The sequence below is a fragment of the Theropithecus gelada genome, chromosome 13, assembly GCF_003255815.1.
Source record: "Theropithecus gelada isolate Dixy chromosome 13, Tgel_1.0, whole genome shotgun sequence".
NCBI lineage: Eukaryota > Metazoa > Chordata > Mammalia > Primates > Cercopithecidae > Theropithecus > Theropithecus gelada.
Genome location: NC_037681.1, coordinates 17,725,953 through 17,748,639, shown reverse-complemented (window position 1 = coordinate 17,748,639; position 22,687 = coordinate 17,725,953). Strand labels below are relative to the sequence as shown.

At 43.2% G+C, this 22,687-nt stretch overlaps 3 protein-coding genes across 6 annotated transcripts in view; all 3 read left to right on the top strand.

The window, feature by feature from the left end:
- Positions 1–25: 25 nt before the first annotated feature.
- C13H2orf15 (chromosome 13 C2orf15 homolog) lies at positions 26–9,657 on the top strand. Of its 2 annotated transcripts, XM_025353483.1 has the most exons (5): positions 26–454; positions 754–870; positions 5,395–5,490; positions 5,768–5,859; positions 8,681–9,657. In XM_025353483.1, the coding sequence occupies exons 4-5, from the start codon at positions 5,834–5,836 to the stop codon at positions 9,015–9,017; spliced, it is 363 nt and encodes a 120-aa protein (XP_025209268.1). In that variant the 5' UTR covers positions 26–454; positions 754–870; positions 5,395–5,490; positions 5,768–5,833; the 3' UTR covers positions 9,018–9,657. The 2 variants fall into 2 exon arrangements, with proteins under 2 accessions (XP_025209268.1, XP_025209267.1); XM_025353482.1 differs by lacking the exon at positions 5,395–5,490.
- Positions 9,658–13,123: 3,466 nt separating this feature from the next.
- On the top strand, positions 13,124–20,627 carry LIPT1 (lipoyltransferase 1). Of its 3 annotated transcripts, none has more exons than XM_025405893.1 (2): positions 13,124–13,210; positions 19,427–20,627. In XM_025405893.1, exon 2 carries the CDS (start codon positions 19,428–19,430, stop codon positions 20,547–20,549), a length of 1,122 nt encoding a protein of 373 aa, XP_025261678.1. In that variant the 5' UTR covers positions 13,124–13,210; position 19,427; the 3' UTR covers positions 20,550–20,627. The 3 variants fall into 3 exon arrangements, with proteins under 3 accessions (XP_025261678.1, XP_025261679.1, XP_025261680.1); XM_025405894.1 differs by lacking the exon at positions 13,124–13,210 and adding an exon at positions 13,279–13,526; XM_025405895.1 differs by lacking the exon at positions 13,124–13,210 and adding an exon at positions 14,545–14,598.
- The window catches only part of MRPL30 (mitochondrial ribosomal protein L30), a 39,880-nt gene continuing 31,703 nt past the window's right edge, over positions 14,511–22,687 (top strand). Inside the window, exon 1 of the mRNA XM_025405901.1 lies at positions 14,511–14,598. The gene's annotated coding sequence lies outside the window, so the exon portion shown is untranslated. The remainder of the gene's footprint in view (positions 14,599–22,687) is intronic.

Here is a 22,687-nt window from a genome sequence, read left to right as displayed (position 1 = left end):
AGCCGTGCGCGCGCACTTACGCACGGAGCGACGCGTACGTCCACCTGCCTGCCTTACAGGGCACCTAGGAGGGACCTCTTCCTGGCCCATCCGCGCCGCGCAGGCGCACGCCCACGCAGCGCCTAGACGCCCGACCCGAGCGTCCCGTCTCCTAGTAACCAGCCACGAGCCCCCTTTTCCACGACTCATTTCTGAATCCCTGCCTGAGGCTGCCGCACCTGGATGGAACGCGCATGCGCAAGGCTGCCTCTCGCCGCCGGGTCTTCCCTCAGCTTGGAACACCTGCTGCTTCGCGGCGGTGGCTTTGTTCCACTTTCCCACAGCTTGGGCATCATTCTGGACCCATGTTCGGTGAACCGGTTACTCCTAGAGCTGCTTTTGGGCCCGTTTTGAGGGAGCCTTCCAGGTCCAGCCCTCCCACTGCAGCCTGCGGGGAGCGAGCCGGCCTGTCCCGGTGAGCGTGGGCAGCCTGGAGTCGGGAGCCTGGGGACCACGGCTTGGTCAGCTCTGCACGATCAGAGCTGAATCGGGAAGTGGCAGAGCTAGCAACCAAAGTCCAGATTCCTGGCCGATATTCCTTCTCCACATGCCAGTCCTTTTCCAAATCCCCTCACCTTAAAGTGGACAAATGAGCCTTTTGGTGAAAAAGAATGAGCGCTGCATTCTTCTACCAATTTTTTGGAGCCCAGAATTGGGGGGGGGGGGGAAGTCTTCTTAATTTTTCTTAATACCTACCATGTCCCTTTCCTGCAGATGACATAGACGGTAGGTTTTTACGGCAATTCTCTGATGCCCTTGATATGGTAGAACGCTGTGTATATCAAGAGTAAGCTCTCGTTTGAGGAGACTAACAATTCCTGTTTTTGCCAGGTGAGTACTCATTTTTTTTCCCCCACAAGATATCATTGGCAGGGATAAACAACTTTTATGTTAGAACAAATTTAGTCATAAAAGTACATTTAATATAAGTGCCATGTTTTTTCTATCTCTTTTCGTCGTGTTATTACATAGTCTTACATTTTGTCGCATTTGTTTTCAGATAATCATATACTTTGTAAGTATAATCAGATACCAAAAAAAAAATTAAGTGTCCCTGTTACTTTAAGAGGCTAGAGGACACAAGGAGCACATATCTTCGGAAATATAATTATTTTTAATTGACAAAATAAACTGAGAAGTTATGTTAGAGGGAATAATGTATAATCTCATTTCCTCTTCAGATACTAAGATTATTTTGAATACATTACCTAGCATTATTAAAAACAAATAGGAAAGAATGTTCTAAGTTTAAAACTGTCAGTTGGAGTTGAAGACTTCAGGGGTGGGGAGATTATTTATAGGAAGTAGGAAAGTACTTCCCTTACAGAAAGAGTAAGAAAAGTTTAAGCATTTATGAATGCCACCTAGATGGTACTGAAGATTCTTTGGAAAGAATGTAAGGAAATGATCATTTTAAGGTCAAAAGAGGGTGAAAAGATTTTCCTTATTTTCCTATCAAGAACTGTTGACTTTCTCCCCTAACCTGAGAAAGTAAAAATTTCCTTCCCTCTTTGGAAACCCAAGGGGTAGTGAGTGTCCCATCCTGCCCCAACTAAACCTTTTTTTTTTGAGATGGAGTCTCTCTCTGTTGCCCAGGCTGGAGTGCAGTGGCATGATCTTGGCTCACTGCAACCTCTGCCTCCCAGGTTCACGCCGTTCTCCTGTCTCAGCCTCCCAAGTAGCTGGGACTACAGGCGCCCACCACCACACCCGGCTAACTTTTTTTTATTATTACTTTTAGTAGAGACGGGGTTTCACAGTGTTAGCCAGGATAGTCTCAATCTCCTGACTTCGTGGTCCACCCGCCTCAGCCTCCCAAAGTGCTGGGATTACAGGCGTGAGCCACTGCGCCTGGTCTTTTTTTTTTTTTTTTTTTTTTTAAGACAGTCTCCTTCTGTTGCCCAGTACCCAGGCTGGAGTATGTTGGCATGATCTCAGCTCACTGCACCCTCCACCTTTCAGGTTGAAGCAGTTCCCCTGCCTTAGCCTCTTGAGTAGCTGGGACCACAGGTATGTGCCACCATGCCCAGCTAATTTTTGTATGTTTTTGTAGAGATGGGGTTTCACCATGTTGCCCAGACTGGTCTTGAACTCTTGGACTCAAGTGATCCGCCCACCTCAGCCTCCCAAGTGCTGGGATTATATGCATGAGCCACTGTGCCTGGCCCAGGCTAAGCCTTATATAGTACCCTGTGCTCTCTCTGTCTCGTGACAGACACCTTCTAAGGTCTGGGTTTTCTAGTCCCTTCGTTTTTCCATCATTTCAAAAATTTCACTACAAAAACCTCTATTATTACTTTTTTTTTTTTCACTGTTCTCTTCCTGATCCCCTCAAAAAAAAACCTGGGACTACAATTCCATATGTGTTAAGCCACTTGATCTTGTTCCACAGCTCACTGATGCTGTGTTCCTTTTTTTAAATCAGATAGTTTCCTCCTTATGCTGAGGTCTGAAAGTTCTAGGCAATGTCCATTCATAGGACTTACTTTATTTCCTTTCTGTCAAGGATCACTCTCCCAAACTTCCTATTGTCCAATATCTAAAAGCCATTGCTTCATGTGTTTTGTGTTTTGATGCTGAAGGCAGGCTGGGCACGGTGGCTCACGCCTGTAATCCCAGCACTTTGGGAGGCCAAGGTAGGCAGATCACCTGAGGTCGGGAGTTCGACACCAACCTGATCAACATGGAGAAACTCTGTCTCTACTAAAAATACAAAATTAGCCAGGCATGGTGGCACACGCCTGTAATCCCAGCTACTCGGGAGGCTAAGGCAGGAGACTTGCTTGAACCCAGGAGGCAGAGGCTGCAGTGAGCCGAGATCGTGCCATTGCACTCCAGCCTGGGGGACAAGAACAAAACTCCGTCTCAAAAAAAAAAAAAATAGATGCTGAAAGCATGAGGATAAGTCTGGTCTCTGTTACTCCATCATGACTAGCAGCAGAAGTCTGCCATTCTTCACAATCCCAGGCCCCATGTTACTAACTATCCTCAAGGGAAGTGGTTTGCAATGCAGAAATTGCTTCAAGCTGGGGGAACTGTAAGTGCAAAGGTCCTGAAGCAGGAGAGGGTTTGGCACAGAATATTCTTGAGAACAGCAATGGGGTGATAGGTCTGGGGTAGAATAAGGGAAAGAGACAGGTAGAGTTTGCTGGTAGAGTTGTTCTACAGCTTGCTGGTAGAGTTGTTTGCTAAGGCTGCTACAACAATTTACCACACACTTGGTGTCTTTAAGCAACACAAATTTATTATCACTCGGTTCTGGAGATTTACAAGTTCAAAATGGGTCTCACTGGGCTAAAATCAACATGTCAGGCAGGTCTACATTCCTTTTGGAGGCTCTAGGGGAAAATCCCCCTTGCCTTTCCAGCTTCTACTGGCAGCCCAGCTTCTACTGGCAGCCCTTGTGATCCCAGTCTATGTTCAACACCAAAAATGGCCAGTCAAGTCCTCCTCACATTGCATCATGGCTAACACATTGCATCATGGCTAACACATTCTACCTCCCTCTTTCACTTCTAAAGACTCTTGTGTGGCAGGCACAGTGGCTCACACCTACAATCCCAGCATTTTGGGAGGCCGAGGCAGGCAGATAACTTGAGGTCAGGAGTTCAAGACCAGCCTTGTCAACATGGCAAAACTCTGTCTCTCCCAAAAAATACAAAAATTAACTGGTCATGGTGGTGTGCACCTGTAATCCCAGCTACTTGGGAGCTGAGGCACAAGAATCACTTGAACCCAGGAGGCGGAGGCTGCAGTCACCTTAGATCACGCCACTGCACTCCAGCCTGGGCAACAGAGTAAGACTCTGTCCCAAAAAGAAAAAACAAACAAACAAACAAACAAAAATCCCTAGTGATTACATTGGTACCACCCAATTAATCCAGGAGAATTTTCCCACCCTCAGAGTCAGCTGATTAGCAACCTTAATTCCCCCTTGCCACATAACATAACATAGTCACAGCTTCTGGGGATTAGGACAAAGACATCTTTGGAGACTATTATTCTGCCTACCACAGCTGGGGACTAGATATGTAAATAATTTAGTTTTGTCTCTAAGGTGGGAAGCAACTAGAGTGTGTTGAGCAGAGGACTGCTGTGATCTGGATTTTGTTCTAAAAGGTTCAAACCAGTCCAGGCGTGGTGGCTCACGCCAGTAATCCCAGCACTTTGGGAGGTGGGAGAATTGCTTGAGGACAGGAGTTTGAGACCAGCTTAGGCAACACAGTGACACCTGTCTCTACAAAAAATGAGTTTTAAAAATTAGCCAGATGTGGTCGGGCACAGTGGCTCATGCTGTAATCCCAGCACTTTGGGAGGCCAAGGAGGGCAGATCACTTGAGGTCGGGAGTTCAAGACCAGCCTGGCCAACATGGTGAAACACCATCTCTACTAAAAATACAAAAATTAGCCGAGCATGGTGGCAGGTGCCTATAATCCCAGCTACTCGGGAGGCTGAGGCAGGAGAATCATGGGAACCCAGAGAGCGGAGGTTGCACTGTCTTTGCAACTTGAGTTTCTCTGATTCCTAGTTAAGTTTGAATATCTCTTTATGTACTCTCATCTGTTTGGGATTCCTCAGTCTTTGAATTACGTTTTTATATCCTTTGCCCATTTTTCTAGTGGGATTACTTTTTCCTTGCTAATTTGTAGGTGTTCTCTTTCTATTCCAGCCACTAAATACCATCAGCTTTGGACACAGAAAATATCTCCTTCCAGTCTCTTATCTTTTTGTTTATATTTTTTTCATTGAATAGAAATTCCCAATTACGAGTAATCAGACTCACCTGATTTCCTCCCTTATTGTTCAAGCTTTTTAGGTCTTGTTCAAGAAATCTTTCTTCACCCCAAGGTAACAGATATAGTGTCCTTCATTGTCTAATATTCCATTTACAGTCCTGCCATTCACATTTAGGTCTTTAATGCATTTGCACTCCACTTTTTTTTTTCTTTTCTTTTCTTCTTTTCTTTTTGAGATGGAGTCTTGCTCTGTCAGCCAGGCTGGAGTGCAATGTTATGATCTCGGCTCACTGCAACCTCCACCTCCTGAGTTCAAGCGATTCTCCTGCCTCAGCCTCCTGAGTAGCTGGGATTACAGGCACCCGCCACCACACCCAGCTAATTTTTGTATTTTTAGTAGAGACAGGGTTTCGCCATGTTGGTCAGGCTGTTCTCTAACTCCTGACCTTGTGATCCACCCGCCTCAACCTCCCAAAGGCCTGGGATTACAGGCATGAGCCGTCGCGCCCAGCCCACTTCTGTATTTAAGAGCCTGCTTAACTTTTGTCCACATAGTGAGCCAATGTTCACAATGCTATCATACTAAACTTAGTCTGTTCTGTCTCTTTTGCCTTATAGTGCCACCTGTAACATATGTGAAGTTCCTCAAATACTTAAGTCCGAGTTATAGCTCTGTCATATTCTACTGACTATTTGTTCCTGTACCTGTACAAGGTTATTTGTATTACTTTCACTTTGTGGCATATCTTTTTTTTTTTTTTTTTTTTTAATTTTTTTCTAGTAGGGATGAGGTCTCCCTATGTTGCCCAGGCTGGTCTCAAACTGCTAGACTCAAGAGATCCTTCCACCTTGGCCTCCCAAAGTACTGGAATTACAGGCGTGAGCCAGCCATGTAGCATATCTTAATATCTGGTAAAGAAAGCCTCTTTGTTCTTTTTGTCCAGCTTGATTTCTCTCTTTACGTACCTTTATTCTTACATGTATATTCCAGATTTCTTCTTGAATGGCAACCTAAATGCCAGTCCAAAGAGGCCCCCAATAGACTTGTTCACCCTTCATGTCCTCAGCTCTGGGGAAGTTAAGGTGAGAATCACAGGGCCAAGTTTACCCTATTGTATTTGGTTCCTCCTCAGTCCTTTTATTAGATTGAAATTTAATGTACACATTGATAATTATATAAGTTATCATTATTTTGCGTTTGTTGATTTCAAATGCAATGTTTTATCGAGTTTTGTGTTTTTTAAAAATCTTTTTTCAATTTTGTATTTTGAAAAAGTTTTAAATCTACAGAAATGTAATAATAATAAGTAGAACAACTTTTTAAGCTTTACCTCCTAGATTTAACAGTTGTTAGGATGTTGCATATTTTACTGTCTTTCTGTATCTATGTATCTATCTCTCTATTGCTAAACAATTTGAGGGCAACTTGCAGATATGATTCTTCACCCCCAACTATTTCAGTATGTATTGTCTGAGAACAAGGACATTGACTTATATAATTATCACATTAATAATATATAATATATAATATTATATATAATTATCACAATTATCACATTCATGGCATCTATCACATTGATCCAATATTATTATCTAATATTGTGAAATATCCAAATGTTGCAGTTATCTAAGTAATGATCTTTGTAGTACATTCCATCCCCTTCCCAACTCAAGAGCATTGGTTGCATTTGAAATAATGTATCTTTAGCCTCCTTTAATCTGAAGCTGCTCAGCTTCTCTGTGTCTTTCATAACATTGACATTTTTAGGTAGAAGCTATTTGTTTCATAGAGGATACCTCTGTTTGGGTTTATCTGATTGTTTCCTCAGGTTTAGATTCAAGTTATGCATTTGACAGGAGTATTTCCTTTCTAACAAAAAGAGAAACCAAAGAATAGAATAAACTCAATTTTATTAATTTGAAGGCAGTATTAGATATTCTTTTGATGAGGAAGAAAAATTCATCTTCAAGTTCCAAATCTAAAAAACAAGTATACCCATATTTCAGAATTTCATCAGAGATCTTTAAAAATTTAGCTAAGTTGTATTTGATTCCCAGAAAGCCAAATATATACTATTTACCTAATTGTTATATTAGTATGTCAGTAACTACTATATTTAGGCTACTACAGTAGACCCAGGACTCTGTTTTGTTATAAACACTGATATTCAATCACAAATATGGATAAATAGGGTTTCAAGATGATTCTTTAGAAATGTTCAGTCAGTAATTCGAGTTCGATGAGTATGAAATTGTAAACTATCAAAGATACAGTAGCTAAATATTAAAGACATAATACATTCTAAAAGTGGGTGAGGCCGGGCACAGTGGCTCACGCCTGTAATCCTAGCACTTTGGGAGCTGAGGTGGCTGGATCACCTGAGGTCGGGAGTTCGAGACCAGCCTGGCCAACATGGCAAAACCCCATCTCTACTAAAAATACAAACTAGCTGGGCGTGGTGGCGTGTGCCTGTCATCCCAACTACTCAGGAGGTTGAGGCAGGAGAATCACTTTAACCCTGGGGGGTGGAGGTCCAGTGAGCTGAGATCACACCACTTCACTCCAGCCTGGGTGAAAGGGCGAAACTCTATCTCAAAAAAAAAAAAAAAAAAAAAGTCGGAGAGGGGGTGGTGAGTGCTTTCGTTCCAAGCTGTGGAATCTGCTCCAGATCTCAGGTTGCCACTGGAGCGTCTTGGGTGATGACTCCCTCCAGTAAGCCCTGGGCTTTCCCAGCCCTCTACTGTGCAGGTAGCCTGCCCTTCTGCCATCCTGGTCAACTCCGCCTACCAAATTCCTGCCCATCTTTGAAAGCGCAACCCTGACCTAGGCTCCCCTAGGCTCCCCTCCTTTGGGAAACTTCCCAAGGCCTCCCTCCATGCTACATAATCATCTCTCTTGTTTGTTTTTTTGAGACGGAGTCTCGCTCTGTCGCCCAGGCTGCAGTGCGGTGGCGCCATCTCGGCTCACTGCAAGCTCCGCCTCCCGGGTTCCCGCCATTCTCCTGCCTCAGCCTCCTGAGTAGCTGGGACTACAGGCGCCCGCCACCTCGCCCGGCTAATTTTTTGCATTTTTAGTAGAGACGGGGTTTCACCATGTTAGCCAGGATGGTCTCGATCTCCTGACCTCGTGATCCGCCCGCCTCGGCCTCCCAAAGTGCTGGGATTACAGGCGTGAGCCACCGCACCCGGCCGATCATCTCTCTTAACAGACTGGGCATCCTTAATCACAAGTATCTTTTTTTTTTTTTTTCCGACAGAGTCTCGCTCTTGTTGCCCAGGCTGGAGTGCAGTGGCACGATCTCGGATCACTGCAACCTTCGTCTTCCGGGTTCAAGTGATTCTTTTGCCTGGGCCTCCTGATTAGCTGGGATTACAGGTGCACGCCACCACACCCAGCTAATTTTTGTATTTTTAGTAGAGACGGGGTTTTACCATGTTGGCCAGGCTAGTCTTTAACTCCTGACCTCCGGTAATCTGCCCGCCTCGGCCTCCCAAAGTGCTGGGATTACAGGCGTGGGCCAGGGCGCCCAGCCAATCACAAGTATCTTTATAGAATATATTTTTTGCAGAAAATAAAATACTAGCAGAGTATTTGGCCTTCAGTAGTTATTTCTTTAGCCCATTAGTAAGAGGTTTCCTAGCAAGAATGAAAGGATTGAGAGAATCTCTACTATTTTCTGAAAGGTGATAAAACATAAAATCAGATAAATTCCTTTTAAAACGACTTTCAAAGAAATCTTTAGAACTTGCAAAGCCTCCCACAAAGAAAATGTAAACACTGAAAGGTGGGAGGCAATTTTACTTTATATTTCTAGTATCACCATGGCATTTCATTCAAACAAACATTTCCATGAAGTTAGGGAAATTCCTGCTGCATTCACTTACTTTTCTTTTTTTCCCCCAGTAATCAAGTTGAAGAAACACTTCCACTACTTAAAAATTACTTTCATATTTGTTCAGCTATCCCAATGGGATTTTCACTTAGTAAATCTACTCAGGTGTCTGCTATGCATATGGATTCAAAAGTGGAGGATCACTTAATACGAAGGACTGAAAAAAGCAGGTTGGAACCAACGACTCAGTTATTTCAAAACACCAAGAAAATAAGATTAGAAGACACAAATCAAGAAAACTTTTCAAGGATTGAAGGGACTGGCACAAGATCTCTTTCTGAGAAGGCCTTGGGTTCAGTGGTATACGTCAAAGAAAGTGATGGACTAGAAATGACAGATGTGGAATGAAGCAATTTGTATGTATTACCAAACAAACCAAAAACTGCCTTTGATTAAGAGGGGGTGTTGAAAGAGAACTTAACCTTATTAGGAAACCCTAACAAAATGACAGAAGACTATTGCTTTATTTTTCACTATTTGTGAATCATCTTACACTGCATTTTTTTATTATGCCTATTCAAAAGGCAGTTGCTTTAGAGTGAAAAAGCCTTCCAAAATTCAAAGCAGATTTCTCTGGTATTATATTATATCCTTAAAAACCAGAGCTTTTAAGTAACAGTATTTGAATAGCACCAACACATTTTCATTTTAATGTATTTCTTTAACAAGTGATTTTAAAAAGTGTCTAAGAGGCCGGGCATGGTGGCTCATACCTGTAATCCCAGCACTTTGAGGGGCCGAGGCGGGTCAGTCACCTGAGGTCAGGAGTTCGCAACCAGCCTGGCCAATATGGCGAAACCCCATCTCTACTAAAAATGCAAAAAATTAGCCAGATGTGGTGGTGGGCACCTGTAATCCCAGCTACTTGGGAGGCTGAGGCAGGAGAATCGCCTGAACCCCAGAGGCGGAGGTTGCAGTGAGCTGAGATCATGCCATCGCACTCCAGCCTGGGCAACAAGAGCGAAACTCCTTCTCAAAAAAAAAAAAAGAGGTCCAAGCAATGTGACATCAGTATTTCATATTTCATAGTATTTCTGGTGTACCGGTTTTGTATGTTATAGTTCCATTTTGGGATTCTGCTTTAGGATACTTTACTTTCTTACATCTTGCATTTTTGTTCTGTAAAAGATCACTGCAGATAAACTGAAAAGGCCAATAAATTGCATATCTTCAGAAGGATTTCACATTTTAAATCGTGCCTTTAAAACTGCTTTTTCCCTCCACATAGAATCCATTTTAGAGTTAGAAAAGTATTCTTTCCAAGTGTTAATAGTTTATCTTGCAGATGATACCATTTTATGTCACCAATATTTAATATGAGAAAAACAACCTGGTGTTTAAAAACCTTGTTTTGTGTAATAGTTATGAAAATATCTGGTAGTTGGAAGTCTCTTTAATATTCATTTTAAAAGAGGAAAGGGCATCTTTTCGTAGGGAAGCTATATTTTATCAGAAAAATACTAAACAAATGTGTTTGTAGGGAATATTGAGAGTGAAAAACAATTGTTGATTGGGACATAAGCTAAAAAGACAACGCTTTTTATTATTTATGGAACATAATTCTTTAGGAGAGAAAAAAATACACAAATCATGCATTTGTTCACCTAACCTGGCACTGTGCTTGGTGCTGGAGATACAGTAGTGAATAAAATAGCCACTGCCTTGTAGAGTTTTATGCCTACTAGGAGAGACAGGACATTATACAGTAATTATATAAGATGCCAATTGTGATATGCCATGAAGAAACATATAGCATTCAGAGAGACATAACACAACACAAGACATACCACATAAAGCTGAATTTTCTTTTTTTTTAAGATGGTCTCACTCTGTTGCCCAGGCTGGAGAGCAGTGGAGCGATCATAGCTCACTGCAGCGTCAAATTCCTGTTCTTAAGCGATCTTCCTGCCTCAGCCTCCCAGTAGCTAGGATTACAGGCATGTGCCACCATACCCAGCATGTTTTTGTATTTTTTTAGAGACGGAGTCTCACGATGTTACCCAGACTAGTCTCAAACTCCTGGCCTCAGGTAATCCTCCCACTGGGCCATAAACTTGATTTTAACTGTGGGAAATGGGAAAGAAGATCTCAGGATATTTTTGAAAGCAAGTTTATTAAGAAAGTAAAGAAACAACAGAATCGCTACTCCATAGACAGAGCAGCCTCTGAGGACACTTATAGCTTCTGCAGTGACATGGTTGTTTAAGTGAATGAAGGTGATGGTCATAAAAGTGGAGAGAAGGGGATAGAGTACAGGTGAAGTTTGACAGGATGTAGTCATGGTTTGGAAGTGGAAAGTGAGGAAGAAGAAAGGGCTTCTAGCAAAAAAGGCTAGATGCATGCAGGATCCCTGGGGGAAAAAAAGAGTGAGTTCAGGAGCATGGTTTTTAGACTTACCAGGTTTACAAGGCAGTTGTATCTATGGAACTAAAAAGTATAAATTTTGAAGTTGTATACAGAAATGGTACTTAAAGCCATAGAATGAATGAAATTGCTTAAGGAGAATGTAGTGTGAGATAAAGATCTGAGGAACGCCAACATTTAGGGGTTGACTAGAGCAGGGTAGCTGGCCAAGGGGACTGAGGAGTTGGCAGTGAGGCTAGAGGAAAACCTGGCAAAGGGGACTGAGGAGTTGACAGGGTAATGTCACAGTTGTCCACAGGAATGGTTGAGGTAGTCAAATGAACAGTTAGATGAAGACTGAAAAGTCCACTGGACCTAGCAATATGAATGTCACCAGTGACCTTAGCAAAAGCACTTTTGCTGGATAATTGGGGGGAAAGCCATTTTGGAATACGTTGAAACAATGAATGGGAAGTGAGAAAGTAGACACTGGATGTACAGCGGTTTTTCCAAGAAGGTTGGCTCAGAAGGGTAGCAGGCAGGATGAAAAGTGGAAAAAGAAGTGAGGTCACTGGAGGATTGTTAAAGACTACAGCATGTTTGAGTGTCACTGGAAAGGTTCCAGTGGAGAAGCCAAAGAAGTAGGTAAAGCTAAGAATAACCAAGGGACAGAAGTCCTGGGGCAAGGAGGAGGGAATGGGATTCTTTAAAACCTCTTCAGCAAGAAACTAGGGGGAAAAAAACGCAAAACTGTACCACCTGATATTTCAGAGAAAGGGAATTTAGAAGGAAGTAATATAAGCAAAGAGCAACAATATTCTGTGACTGTTTTTAATAATAACTAGGAAGATTCCTAGTGCAGTTAACGCTAAACGAAATTCATTCCCACCTGCACAATACAAGATAGACTAACTCAGAGTGACCTTGGTAAAAGGTGTAATAATAAAGAAATGAGGTGTCATTATGTCTTCCTTGTAGCTTTACATGAAGCCCTGGTCATTTACCGTATCAACATCACCAAACTGAACATTGAATGATTCTTACTCCAAGAGGCAAGTCTTCGTGGTTTCTATTTTCACTGAAGGAGAGATTGATTTCTGAGCAAGACTGAAAAAGGTGACCACCAGTTCTTTGGGCTTCTCTCATCAAGAGGTGAAGTCCACTACGCCACGCCTTAACTCTGGGCTGGCTTTGTTGTTTTTGGCCAATAGAATATGGCTGAGGCGCTGCTTCCAAGATTAGGCCTCAGTTGAGGTGCCCTAGCAGCCAGGCAGCACCTGCCAGAGCATGAATAAGGTTATCTTGGACCGCCCAGCATAGCCAACCGGTGCTGAATGAAGCCACATGAATACGCTCAGGAGAAACTAGCAGAGGAGTCACCCACCTTGCCCCCATGTTAGAGATAGAAGCCACTGTTTGAGGCAGTTTGTTACGCAGCAATACCTGGGGTAATCTCCCATCTCATGGAACCACAGGATTTTCTTGCCAACTGCAATGAGTTGGCAAATGGGAATGATCACTCGCCTCAGTGTGTTTTCTGATCCACTCCATCCTGTATCATCATCTCTGTACTGCGAATACCATTTATTCCTTTAAATGCAATGTGTCTTTCAAAACTGACTTGAATTTCCTCACCTTTCGAGTCACCTGCCACTTGGACTCACTTATTTGGAGGAGATACGTAAAGACCCAGCGTAACGCCTACATGCTCAGTAAAAAGTATTTGCTGGTCCTCCTTCCTGCCCGTCGTGTGACCTGACTGCTCCGGGCTTCTGGGGGCTCCCCCTAAACTAGCTCCACGAAATGCCCCCTCCAACCTAGCACATCCGCTCTCCTACCTTCGCCCAGGGGTGGCCGTTAAAGTCTGTGCTGTCACGCGGGGAACGCCCATCTGAACTGGGGCCTTATGACTTTCGGTACTTTTTTTCGAACGTGGCCTGCGTCCCTGCCTCGAATCTGGTTCCCGCCCTGAAGGACCCTTACTTAGCACCCCTGCGGGCTGCGGGGACCCCACGACCCCGCAGGCGGCGAGGCGCGGCGCGATCCCTGCGCGCCCCTCCTGCTCCGGCGCTCCAGGGGGCCGGCCCTCAGGGGGCGGGGCAGGGTCGCGCGCAAGGCCTGCCGGTTGCTCGGGGTCGTACGGCGCACTTTTCCGGCTCGCGCCCTCGCGAGGCCGTGTGCACGACCGGAAGCCGCAGGTGGGTGAAGCGGAAGCGCTTCTAGCCGGGATGTTGCGGGCCATGGCGCGTGGGCGGCCGTGGTCCGTGGGCGCGAGTGGGGTCTCTGGCGGTGGGGCAGGGCCTGCGGGTCTCCCCCGCCGGTACTGAAGGGTTCTGTGTGCACGCTTTCCCCTCGGCGCTTGGGACGACCTCATTTCACTGTTAGGAAGGGTCGACCCCGAACACAAGAGGGAGGGTAAATACCGTAAAACATGTTGGAGGCTAGCTGTGTGCACGCCCCCTGGGAGCCAAAAGGGCGAAGTAAAACATGCACACGACCGTAATGAGATTCTGAGTAAGTTGTATATTACCAGAGAGGGGGCAAAATAATAGGGTCTTAGCAAGGTCTTATGAGGAAGCTGCGCCTGCCTAGAAAGATAGATGGGATTGTGCTGTTTTCGCTTTCAGTTCAGTGATGGGGAGGCGTGTTTGGCAGTGCAGAGGTAGGGAAGTGTCCCAAGAACATGGAAGATAAGGAAAAACTTTATAAAATTAGTCATTAAAGGGTTAGAGTAGAAAGATTCAAAGTGATTTTTAAGGAACAAAATTTAACCAGACCATCAAAGGCTTGACACTGTCCCAACGACTGTGAAATATCCTGAAATACTGTGCATTACTCAGTCGGGGTCTGATGCGCTACTGGAGCATAGAATAAAAAAAGAGGGGCGCCCCTGAGCCAGATGAATCCACGCCTCTAGAGGAGAGAGGGTATCCCGGCTTAAGAGCAGGGGCTCTCCTGAGTTGAGGAAGTGTTTTTCTCAGAGCCCGTTCCGTCAGACATTCAAATCATGTAACTCAGTCCTTTTGTTCTGAGTACGTATTCACCAAGCAAACTTAAGAGTTGGCTTGTCAGTAGTCTTATAGTGAATAATTGTACAGGCTCATCTGAATATCTGATTGGTGGTCTATAGTTCTCTTTGTAAATCAATAAGCTGGCAGTCAGGGATTTTTGGACATCCCTTTGTTTTCACTTTTTTCACTCTGCGTGATTCTTTCTCATTTTTCGGGGTTCAGTTGAAATGTCACATCCTCACTGAGGTCTGTTTATTGGTTTATGTGTTCAGGTGGTTAGAACAGCTTCTTGCATCTTTTCTCACATGACGCCTTCTTAATGAGGCTTAGCCTAACAACCCTATTTAAAATTGCAACGTACGTTTTCTCACATACACATTTCCAATCCTCCGTTTCTCAGCTCTACTTTTTTTTTTTTTTTTTTTTTTTAAATATACCGAATCTCGCTCTGTTGCCCAGCCTGGAGTGCAGTGGCACCATCTCGGCCCACTGCAACCTCCACCTCCCGGGTTCAAGCGATTCTCCTGCCTCAGCCTCCCGAGTAGCTGGTATTACAGGCGCCCCACCACACCCGGGTAATTTTTGTATTTTTGGGAGAGACGGGGTTTCACCATGTTGGCCAGGCTGGTCTCAAACTCCTGACCTCAGGTGATCTGTCCACCTCCGCCTCCCAGAGTGCTGGGATTACAGGTGTGAGTCACCTCACCTGGCCATCTACTTTTTTTAATAGCCCTCCTTATCACCTTTATTCATTTAACTCACTGATGAATCCCAAGTGCTGAGAACAATGTCATGTGATTGATGAGAACTTTGTTGAATTAAGACCTTTGTTGTGTTTCATTCACACTGTATATACAATACCTGGATGACTAGAGATATTCTGAGCACTATTAAAATACCTTCATTGGCTCAATACATGAATTGGATCAATTCTGGAACCCTAACAAGATCACATTTTTGACCAAAGTCAATATCTTGAACTATAATTTGTCAAGGTAAATGCCACTTTGACGTGTCTCGGTTAGGAATCCTTGTTCACTTGAGGGAATACATGTTGTATGATAGGAACAGTAAGCATAGAATAGAGGTGGGAAAGGGGGAACCCTGTCGTAACAGTTAATGTTTCGTATTTGCCAAACATGGATGGCTTATGCATTTCAACACATTTAATTCTCTCAACCATTTTATGACGTCTGAGGCCACTGAAGCAGCTAGAGTCATTAGTAAGTGGCAGAGCCAGGTTTAAAAATTTAAGTCCTTAACTACTTTGCTATCCTTCCACACTCTGCATGTGCAGAGAAGAGTAAGAGCCTTAATCTTAGGAAAAGATATTTCACAAGATCTTTGACAATCTCCATATCCACAGACACCATCCAGCTTATTAGTGCCCACCACTCCTATCTGTTACTTTCTCCGTTAAGGCTGCCTCCTACCTGAACTCTGGATCCCAATATCATCACTTTCTCAAGGACCTCCCTTCTCCAATGTTGCCCTGTCTTGACTCCTACCAGCATCTAAACATGCTCAGATCTATTGCATCTTAAATCCTCTCCTAACTCCACATTCCTTTCTACCTACTGCCCTAGCTTTTCCACTTCACAACTAGAATACCCTCATTGTATCCACCTTGGGCCTCCTATTTACTCAGTACATCTGGTTCTTACCACGATCACTGATAACCTTCTTGATACTGTTTAATAGATCCTTTTCAACCCTCGTCTTATTTGCTCAATCTTTGGCATTTGGCACTGTTAGCCGTCTTGTCTCCTTGAAGCTTCCATAAAAGCATATTTAAAATTTTTCTGCCTTTTCTTCTATTCTCAGCTTCCTTTGGGAGCTCTCCCTCCTTCTTCTGTATATCCCTTAAATGTCGCTGCTCTTCAGGCTTATGTCACAGGCCCTTAAATCTTCTCACTGAACCACCTTCCTGTGACCTCAGTTACCATCCATTGAGCTCTGTACCGTTGGCTGCTAGTTCAACACAGTCAAAATGAACCAGTTATCTTAACCCCATACTTCCTGTTCCTATAAAATCTTTCCTAGGAAATTTCACCTCTTTGCCAGGCCAGAAATCAGGGCATAATATTAATAAAATAGTTAACACATATTGTGTACCTTCTTCAATGCCAGGCACTTCATATGTATTAGCTCATTAGACTCAACCTGATAATACGAGGTGAGTCCTGTCGTTACGTACATATTAGATAACAAATCTGAGGCATAGAAAAGTAATCTGCCTTAGGTCATTCAACTGATAAAGCATAGAATTGGGATTTGAATGAGGGCAGTCTGGTTTGAACTTGTAATCATTATATCATAAAGGACATCATCCTTGGCTTCTCTTTCTCTCACCCTAATTCAACCTATTACCAAGTATTGTACATTCTCCATGCTTAATCTCTAGGCGGTGTCTCTGAAGTATAAATCCAAAGCCCTCATGCCTGTAATCCCAGCGCTTTGGGAGGCCAAGGCAGGAGGACTGCTTGAGTCCAGGAGTTTGAGACCAGCCTGGACAGCAAGGTGAGACTTCATCTCTACAAAAAAAAAAAAAAAAAAAAAAAAAAAAAGGCCAGGCCTGGTGGCACATGCTGACTGAGGTGGGAGAATTGCTTAAGCCTAGGAGGTCGGGGCTGCAGTGAGCCGTGATCACACCACTGCACTTCAGCCTGGGCAATAAAGTTCAAGCATTTCACGTGGATTTAAAGTTCTTTATAATCTAACGTCTACTTCTCTTGCCTTCTTATTAACTCCCCATTCTTGTATTCCTAAGAACCAGCCAGTAGAATTAAATTATTTGCATGGGTCCTATCTCCTTTTCCACTAAGCTGTTGCACAGTTAGAATTCTTTTCTTTACCCCTTTTATGTCTCAGCTTCAATGTCACATCCACTAATTAGAGCATTAGAGGGCCCTCTAATGTACTTAACACGTATCACAGCATTTAGGACACTATATTTTCATTATTGCCTTACTTGTTTTTTAGTATCTCCCACTAGATTGTGGAGATACTTGTTTCTTGAAGGCAAGGACCAGTTCACCTTCTTTTTTTTTGTTTGTTTTAAGATAGTCTCGCTCTGTCGCCCAGGCTGGAATGCACTGCCTCGATCTCAGCTCACTGCAAGCTCCGCCTCTCGGGTTCACGCCATTCTCCTGCCTCAGCCTCTGGAGTAGCTGGGACTACAGGTACCCGCCACCATGCCTGGCTAATTTTTTGTATTTTTAGTAGCGATGGGGTTTCACTGTGTTAGCCAGGATGATCTCGATCTCCTGACCTCATGATCCGCCCGCCTTGGCCTCCCAAAGTGCTGGGATTATAGGCATGAACCACTGTGCCCGGCCAGTTCACCTTCCTAATGTCACTCATATCCATCCCCTTCTCTCTCTCTCTCTCTCTCTCTCCCCCCTACCATATTTTAGGCCCTCATCTCTAGTGTGGACAACTTTACTTAGTCCATTAACTGTTCTCCCTGTCCCCAGTCCATCCTTTATTTAATCCATACTCAACCCTGCAGAGGCAGATTGTATAATGGCTGAGTTAACACTTCCTGCTTAAAACTTCAGTGGATCTTAGCTGCCTTTAAAAAAGTCCAAATATTTTAGTTCATTACATGATTTATCTCCTCCCATTTTCTATCTTCTTATTGCCTTGTACCTAGGAGACACTCCATACATACTTGTTGAATGAATATGGTACTGTGTCAAAGTCAGTCAAGCAGAACCAAGAACAAAGAGATTAACCAAAGTAATGCAATCTCGGTTGCGAGGCTTCCTAGGACAGAATAGCCACAGGCTTCAGTGGAACTTGAAGACTAGTACTGTAGCTCTTTCTCCTAGGAGGGAATCCCCAAAACACACCTCACTATTACATGACTCTTTGCCTCTGCATATGCCTGGAATACACTCCTCGACCTGGCAAACTATCCGATTTGGTGACTCAGTTCAAGTATTCCTTCCTCTGTTAAACCTCGCCACACCTTTCTAGACAGAATGTAAACTCATTCAACTTTTTGTAGGTTAGTTTATAAACTATAACAAGAGTGATGAAAATAGGAAGACTCTTTAATCTAGGAATTGTACTTCTAAGATACTACTTAACTAAAGAACTTGGTTCCAGGTGTGGTGGCCCATGCCTGTAATCCCAGCACTTTGGGAGGCTGAGGTAGGAGGATCACTCAAGCCCAGGAGTTCAAGATCAACCTGGGCAACATAGGGAGACCCCCATCGCTACAAAAAATTTAAAAATTAGCCAGGCATGGTGGCGTGTACCTGTAGTCCCAGCTGCTTCAGAGGCTGAGGTGTGGAGATTGCCTGAGCCCAGGAGGTCAAGGCTGTAGTGAGACAATTACAGAGTGATACCCTGTCTTAAACAATGGAATATTAAACAGTCATTAAAGCTGATGCAAAATAGGCTGAGTGGGCCAGTGCAGTGGCTCACACCTGTAATCCCAGCACTTTGGGAAGCTGAGGTGGGCAGATCACCTGAGGTCAGGAGTTCGAGACCAGCATGGCCAACATGGTGAAACCCCGTGTCTAGTAAAAATACAAAATTTAGCTAGGTGTGGTGGCAGGCGCCTGTGATCCCAGCTGAGGCAGGAGAATCGCTTGAACCCGGGAGGCGTAGGTTGCAGTGAGCCAAGATCACGCCATGGCATTCTAGCCTGGGTGACAGGGCAAGACTCCATCTCAAAAAAAATGCATGGATGGATGGATGGATGGATGGATGGATGGATGGATGGATGGATGGGATGGATGGATGGATAGATAGATAGTTGAATGAAATAATAGTATCGTTACACTTTGGGGGAGGGAAATGTGTGTGCGTACACATGCTTAGAAATAAAATGGATTTACACCAAAATGTTCATTGTGATTAGGACTATCAATGCTTTTATTTTCTTATTCTTGCTTATCTGTATTTTCTCATTTTTCTTGATGAACATTTGTTACTTGTGAATTCAACATAATTTGGCTTTAAGATATATTCTAGGTAATGTGGCTGAGTGCAGTGGCTCATGCCTGTAATCCCAGCACTTTGGGAGGCCAGGACGGGAGGATCGCTTGAGCCCAGGAGTTTGAGACCAGCCTGGGCAATGTGGTGAAATCCTGTCTCTAAGAGGAAAAAAAAAAAAAGATATATTACATAATGTATTTGCAGCAGACTTACTGTTTGAAAACTGTGAAATTATTTCAACTGAAATTATTTGAAATTTGTCTTCATTTATTTCTTTTGAATACTGAGTTATAGCATTGCTAAAGACTAATTGTAAAGCTAAAAGCCAAAAGCAACTGCACTGGATACTTAGAGATAAGTTCGGATTAAATACCCAATAATTGATAGTTAGAAAATATAATTTAATGTTCCTTTTTTTAATGAATTAATTTGTTTGTCTTCCATTTTTAAAAGCATGTTGATCCCATTTTCAATGAAGAATTGCTTCCAGTTACTTTGTAACCACCAGGTCCCAGCAGCTGGCTTTAAACAAACAGTAAAAAATGGGCTCATTTTACAGTCAGTTTCCAATGATGTCTATCAAAATCTGGCTGTGGAAGACTGGATCCATGACCACATGAATCTAGAAGGCAAACCAATTCTATTCTTTTGGCGGAATTCTCCCTCTGTTGTAATTGGTAGGCATCAAAATCCTTGGCAGGAATGTAACCTGAATCTAATGAGAGAAGAAGGTATAAAACTGGCTCGGAGAAGAAGCGGAGGAGGAACAGTCTACCATGATATGGGTAACATCAATTTGACTTTCTTTACAACCAAAAAAAAGTATGATAGAATGGAAAATCTGAAATTAATTTTGAGAGCTCTGAATGCTGTCCAACCCCAGCTAGATGTGCAGGCTACCAAAAGGTTTGACCTTTTACTTGATGGACAGTTTAAAATCTCAGGAACAGCTTCTAAGATCGGCCGGACTACTGCCTATCACCATTGCACTTTATTATGTAGTACTGACGGGACGTTCTTGTCCTCTTTGCTAAAGAGTCCTTACCAAGGGATCAGGAGCAATGCCACTGCCAGCATACCTTCCTTAGTGAAAAATCTTTTGGAAAAGGATCCCACTCTGACCTGTGAAGTACTAATGAATGCTGTCGCTACAGAGTATGCTGCTTATCATCAAATTGATCATCACATTCACCTAATAAACCCAACGGACGAGACACTGTTTCCTGGCATAAATAGCAAAGCCAAAGAACTACAAACGTGGGAGTGGATATACGGCAAAACTCCAAAGTTTAGTATAAATACTTCCTTTCATGTGTTGTATGAACAGTCACACTTGGAAATTAAAGTATTCCTAGACATAAAGAATGGAAGAATTGAAATGTGTAATATTGAAGCACCTGATCATTGGTTGCCATTGGAAATACGTGACAAATTAAATTCAAGTCTTATTGGCAGTAAGTTTTGCCCAACTGAAACTACCATGCTAACAAATATATTACTTAGAACATGTCCACAAGACCACAAACTACACAATAAATGGAATATTCTCTGTGAAAAAATTAAGGGAATAATGTGATTCCAAGTAAATGTCTTAATACAGTTTCAATTAGAAAATAAAATGTCTCATACTTGCACATTGTATGTCAAAAAAAAACTAGTCTCTTTCAGTAACTTCAAAAAAAATAAAAATAAAAAACCTAGTCTCTTTCAGTAACTTCTCCCCATCTGAAATTATTTATCACCTATCCCTATCTGTGTATTTCTTCTGGCCTCTAGGATCCTTTCTTCTCTTTCTTCCTTCATTGATTTTATTTTATTTATTTCATTTATTTATTTTGAGACAGAGTTTCACTCTGTCACCCAGGCTGGAGTGCAGTGGCACGATCTTGGCCCACTGCAACCTTTACCTCCTGAGTCCAAGTGGTTCTCATGCCTCAGCCTCCCAAGTAGTGGGACTACAGTCTTGTGACACCACGCCCAGATAATTTTTTCTCTTTTTAGTAGAGACAGGGTTTCACTGTGTTGGCCAGGCTGGTCTCGAACTCCTGGCCTCAAGTAATCCACTGGCCTCAGCCTCCCAAAGTTGTGGGATTACAGGCATGAGCCACCATGCCCTGTCTGTTCATTGATTTAATACCTGGCATGTATTTATATTTCAGCTGCTGCTTTAACTCTCTTGGGGCTATATACAATATTGGACACTCTGACCTCAGACTTAGTTCTCTGTTTTTCTTCCCTCTCGGAGATATAACCCAGATTTCTTGTCACCTCTCCTTATATCCCAAACTCTCAAATTCTCCCTTTTAGTTATATTTTCTTATCTTTCTATTTTCCCACTAAAAATTAAGGCTGTTGTACTTTTCTAAGCTCTTAACCCTTCCCTAATCTCTCCTTGCATCATTTCCCTTCTCTCCCAGCCTGAAATTTACTTTATACTGTACTTTCTTACCAGTATTCTCCTTTGCTTCTCTCCTTTGACCTTCTACCGTAGCCACTTTTTAATTTTAGTCTAAACAATTGATTTTCTATTCTTTTTGGCAGGTGATGCTGGGGAGTAAGATCATATATCATTGAAGATTAGCCCAATTTGATATTTATAATTTTCAACTTAATGTATCTTTCTGCTGGTGTCAGATTTAATTCATCTCTGGTTGAGTTCCCCTCATTCTTGAGGGGAATGTTTCCACTCTTCTCAAGCTCAGAATTCCACTACTCTTACCTTGTCACAAACCTTGATTCATAATTTGGTGAGAGTTGAGACCTTCAGAAATGAGCCCGTCCAGCCCCCATGGCCACCCTCCTCCCCTCTCCCCTCCCTTTCTCTTTCAAGACAGGGTCTTACCCTTGCCCAGGCTGGAGTGCAGTGGCATGCTCATAGGTCCTGGGCTCAAGTGATCCTCTTGCCTCAGGTTCTGGAGTAGCTGGAACCACAGGTGCTCAACACCATGCCCAGCTCCCTCTTTTTTTTTTAATGAGTTATTTTCTTTTAATATATCTCAGTCGTTCCAGGCCCTATCCTTTTTTTATTTTTAGGAAGAGCAGGCATGGACACAGGGTTTTGCCGACAACTGATTATCTCAGAGTGGGGGTGAGTGAGTGTATTTTTCAAGGTGTTCTTGGGACAGACATGATTGGCAGTTTAGCAGGTTTAATGGGCAGGTCCTTTTGTTGTTTAAAAGCAATATTAAATACCAAGTAAACACAACTTTGAAGAGATTACTCATGAGCGTATCACACTTGTTGCCACATGTGAAAATTATTTTTTGAGAAAGGTGAAAAATCCTGATATGATGTGCTTTGGTGCAGTAATACCATTTGTTTCTCCGGAGAGAGGATATCCTCAGGCAAAGGGTGTTAAGGGCTTCGAGTTCCAAATTGGAAATCTGGCCAAGTAACCCCTGAAACCGATGGACTCAAGATATGTTTTGCAGTGGTTTCCCCAGAACTTTCTGAATGTTTGCATATGGGCATGAGCGAGGAGTCAGAACGGCAGCGTGTGTGTGTGTGTGTGTGTGTGTGTGTGTGTGTATATATATATATATAGTCTTATTTTTTTGAGACAGAGTCTTATTCTGTCACCTAGGCTGGAGTGCAGAGGTATGATCTCAGTCCACCGCAACCTCTGCCTCCTGGGTTCAAGTGATCCTCCTGCCTCAGCCTCCCAAGTAGCTGCACCACCACGCCTGGCTAATTTTTGTATTTTGAGTGGAGACA

Bases quoted from the DNA above. Each gene is read 5' to 3' on its own strand.
- C13H2orf15 (XM_025353482.1), top strand. From the start codon at position 5,834: ATGTCCTCAGCTCTGGGGAAGTTAAG. The intron at 5,860-8,680 runs GTGAGAATCACA...TTTTTCCCCCAG, and splicing joins TCAGCTCTGGGGAAGTTAAG to TAATCAAGTTGAAGAAACAC.
- LIPT1 (XM_025405893.1), top strand. From the start codon at position 19,428: ATGTTGATCCCATTTTCAATGAAGAATTGCTTCCAGTTACTTTGTAAC.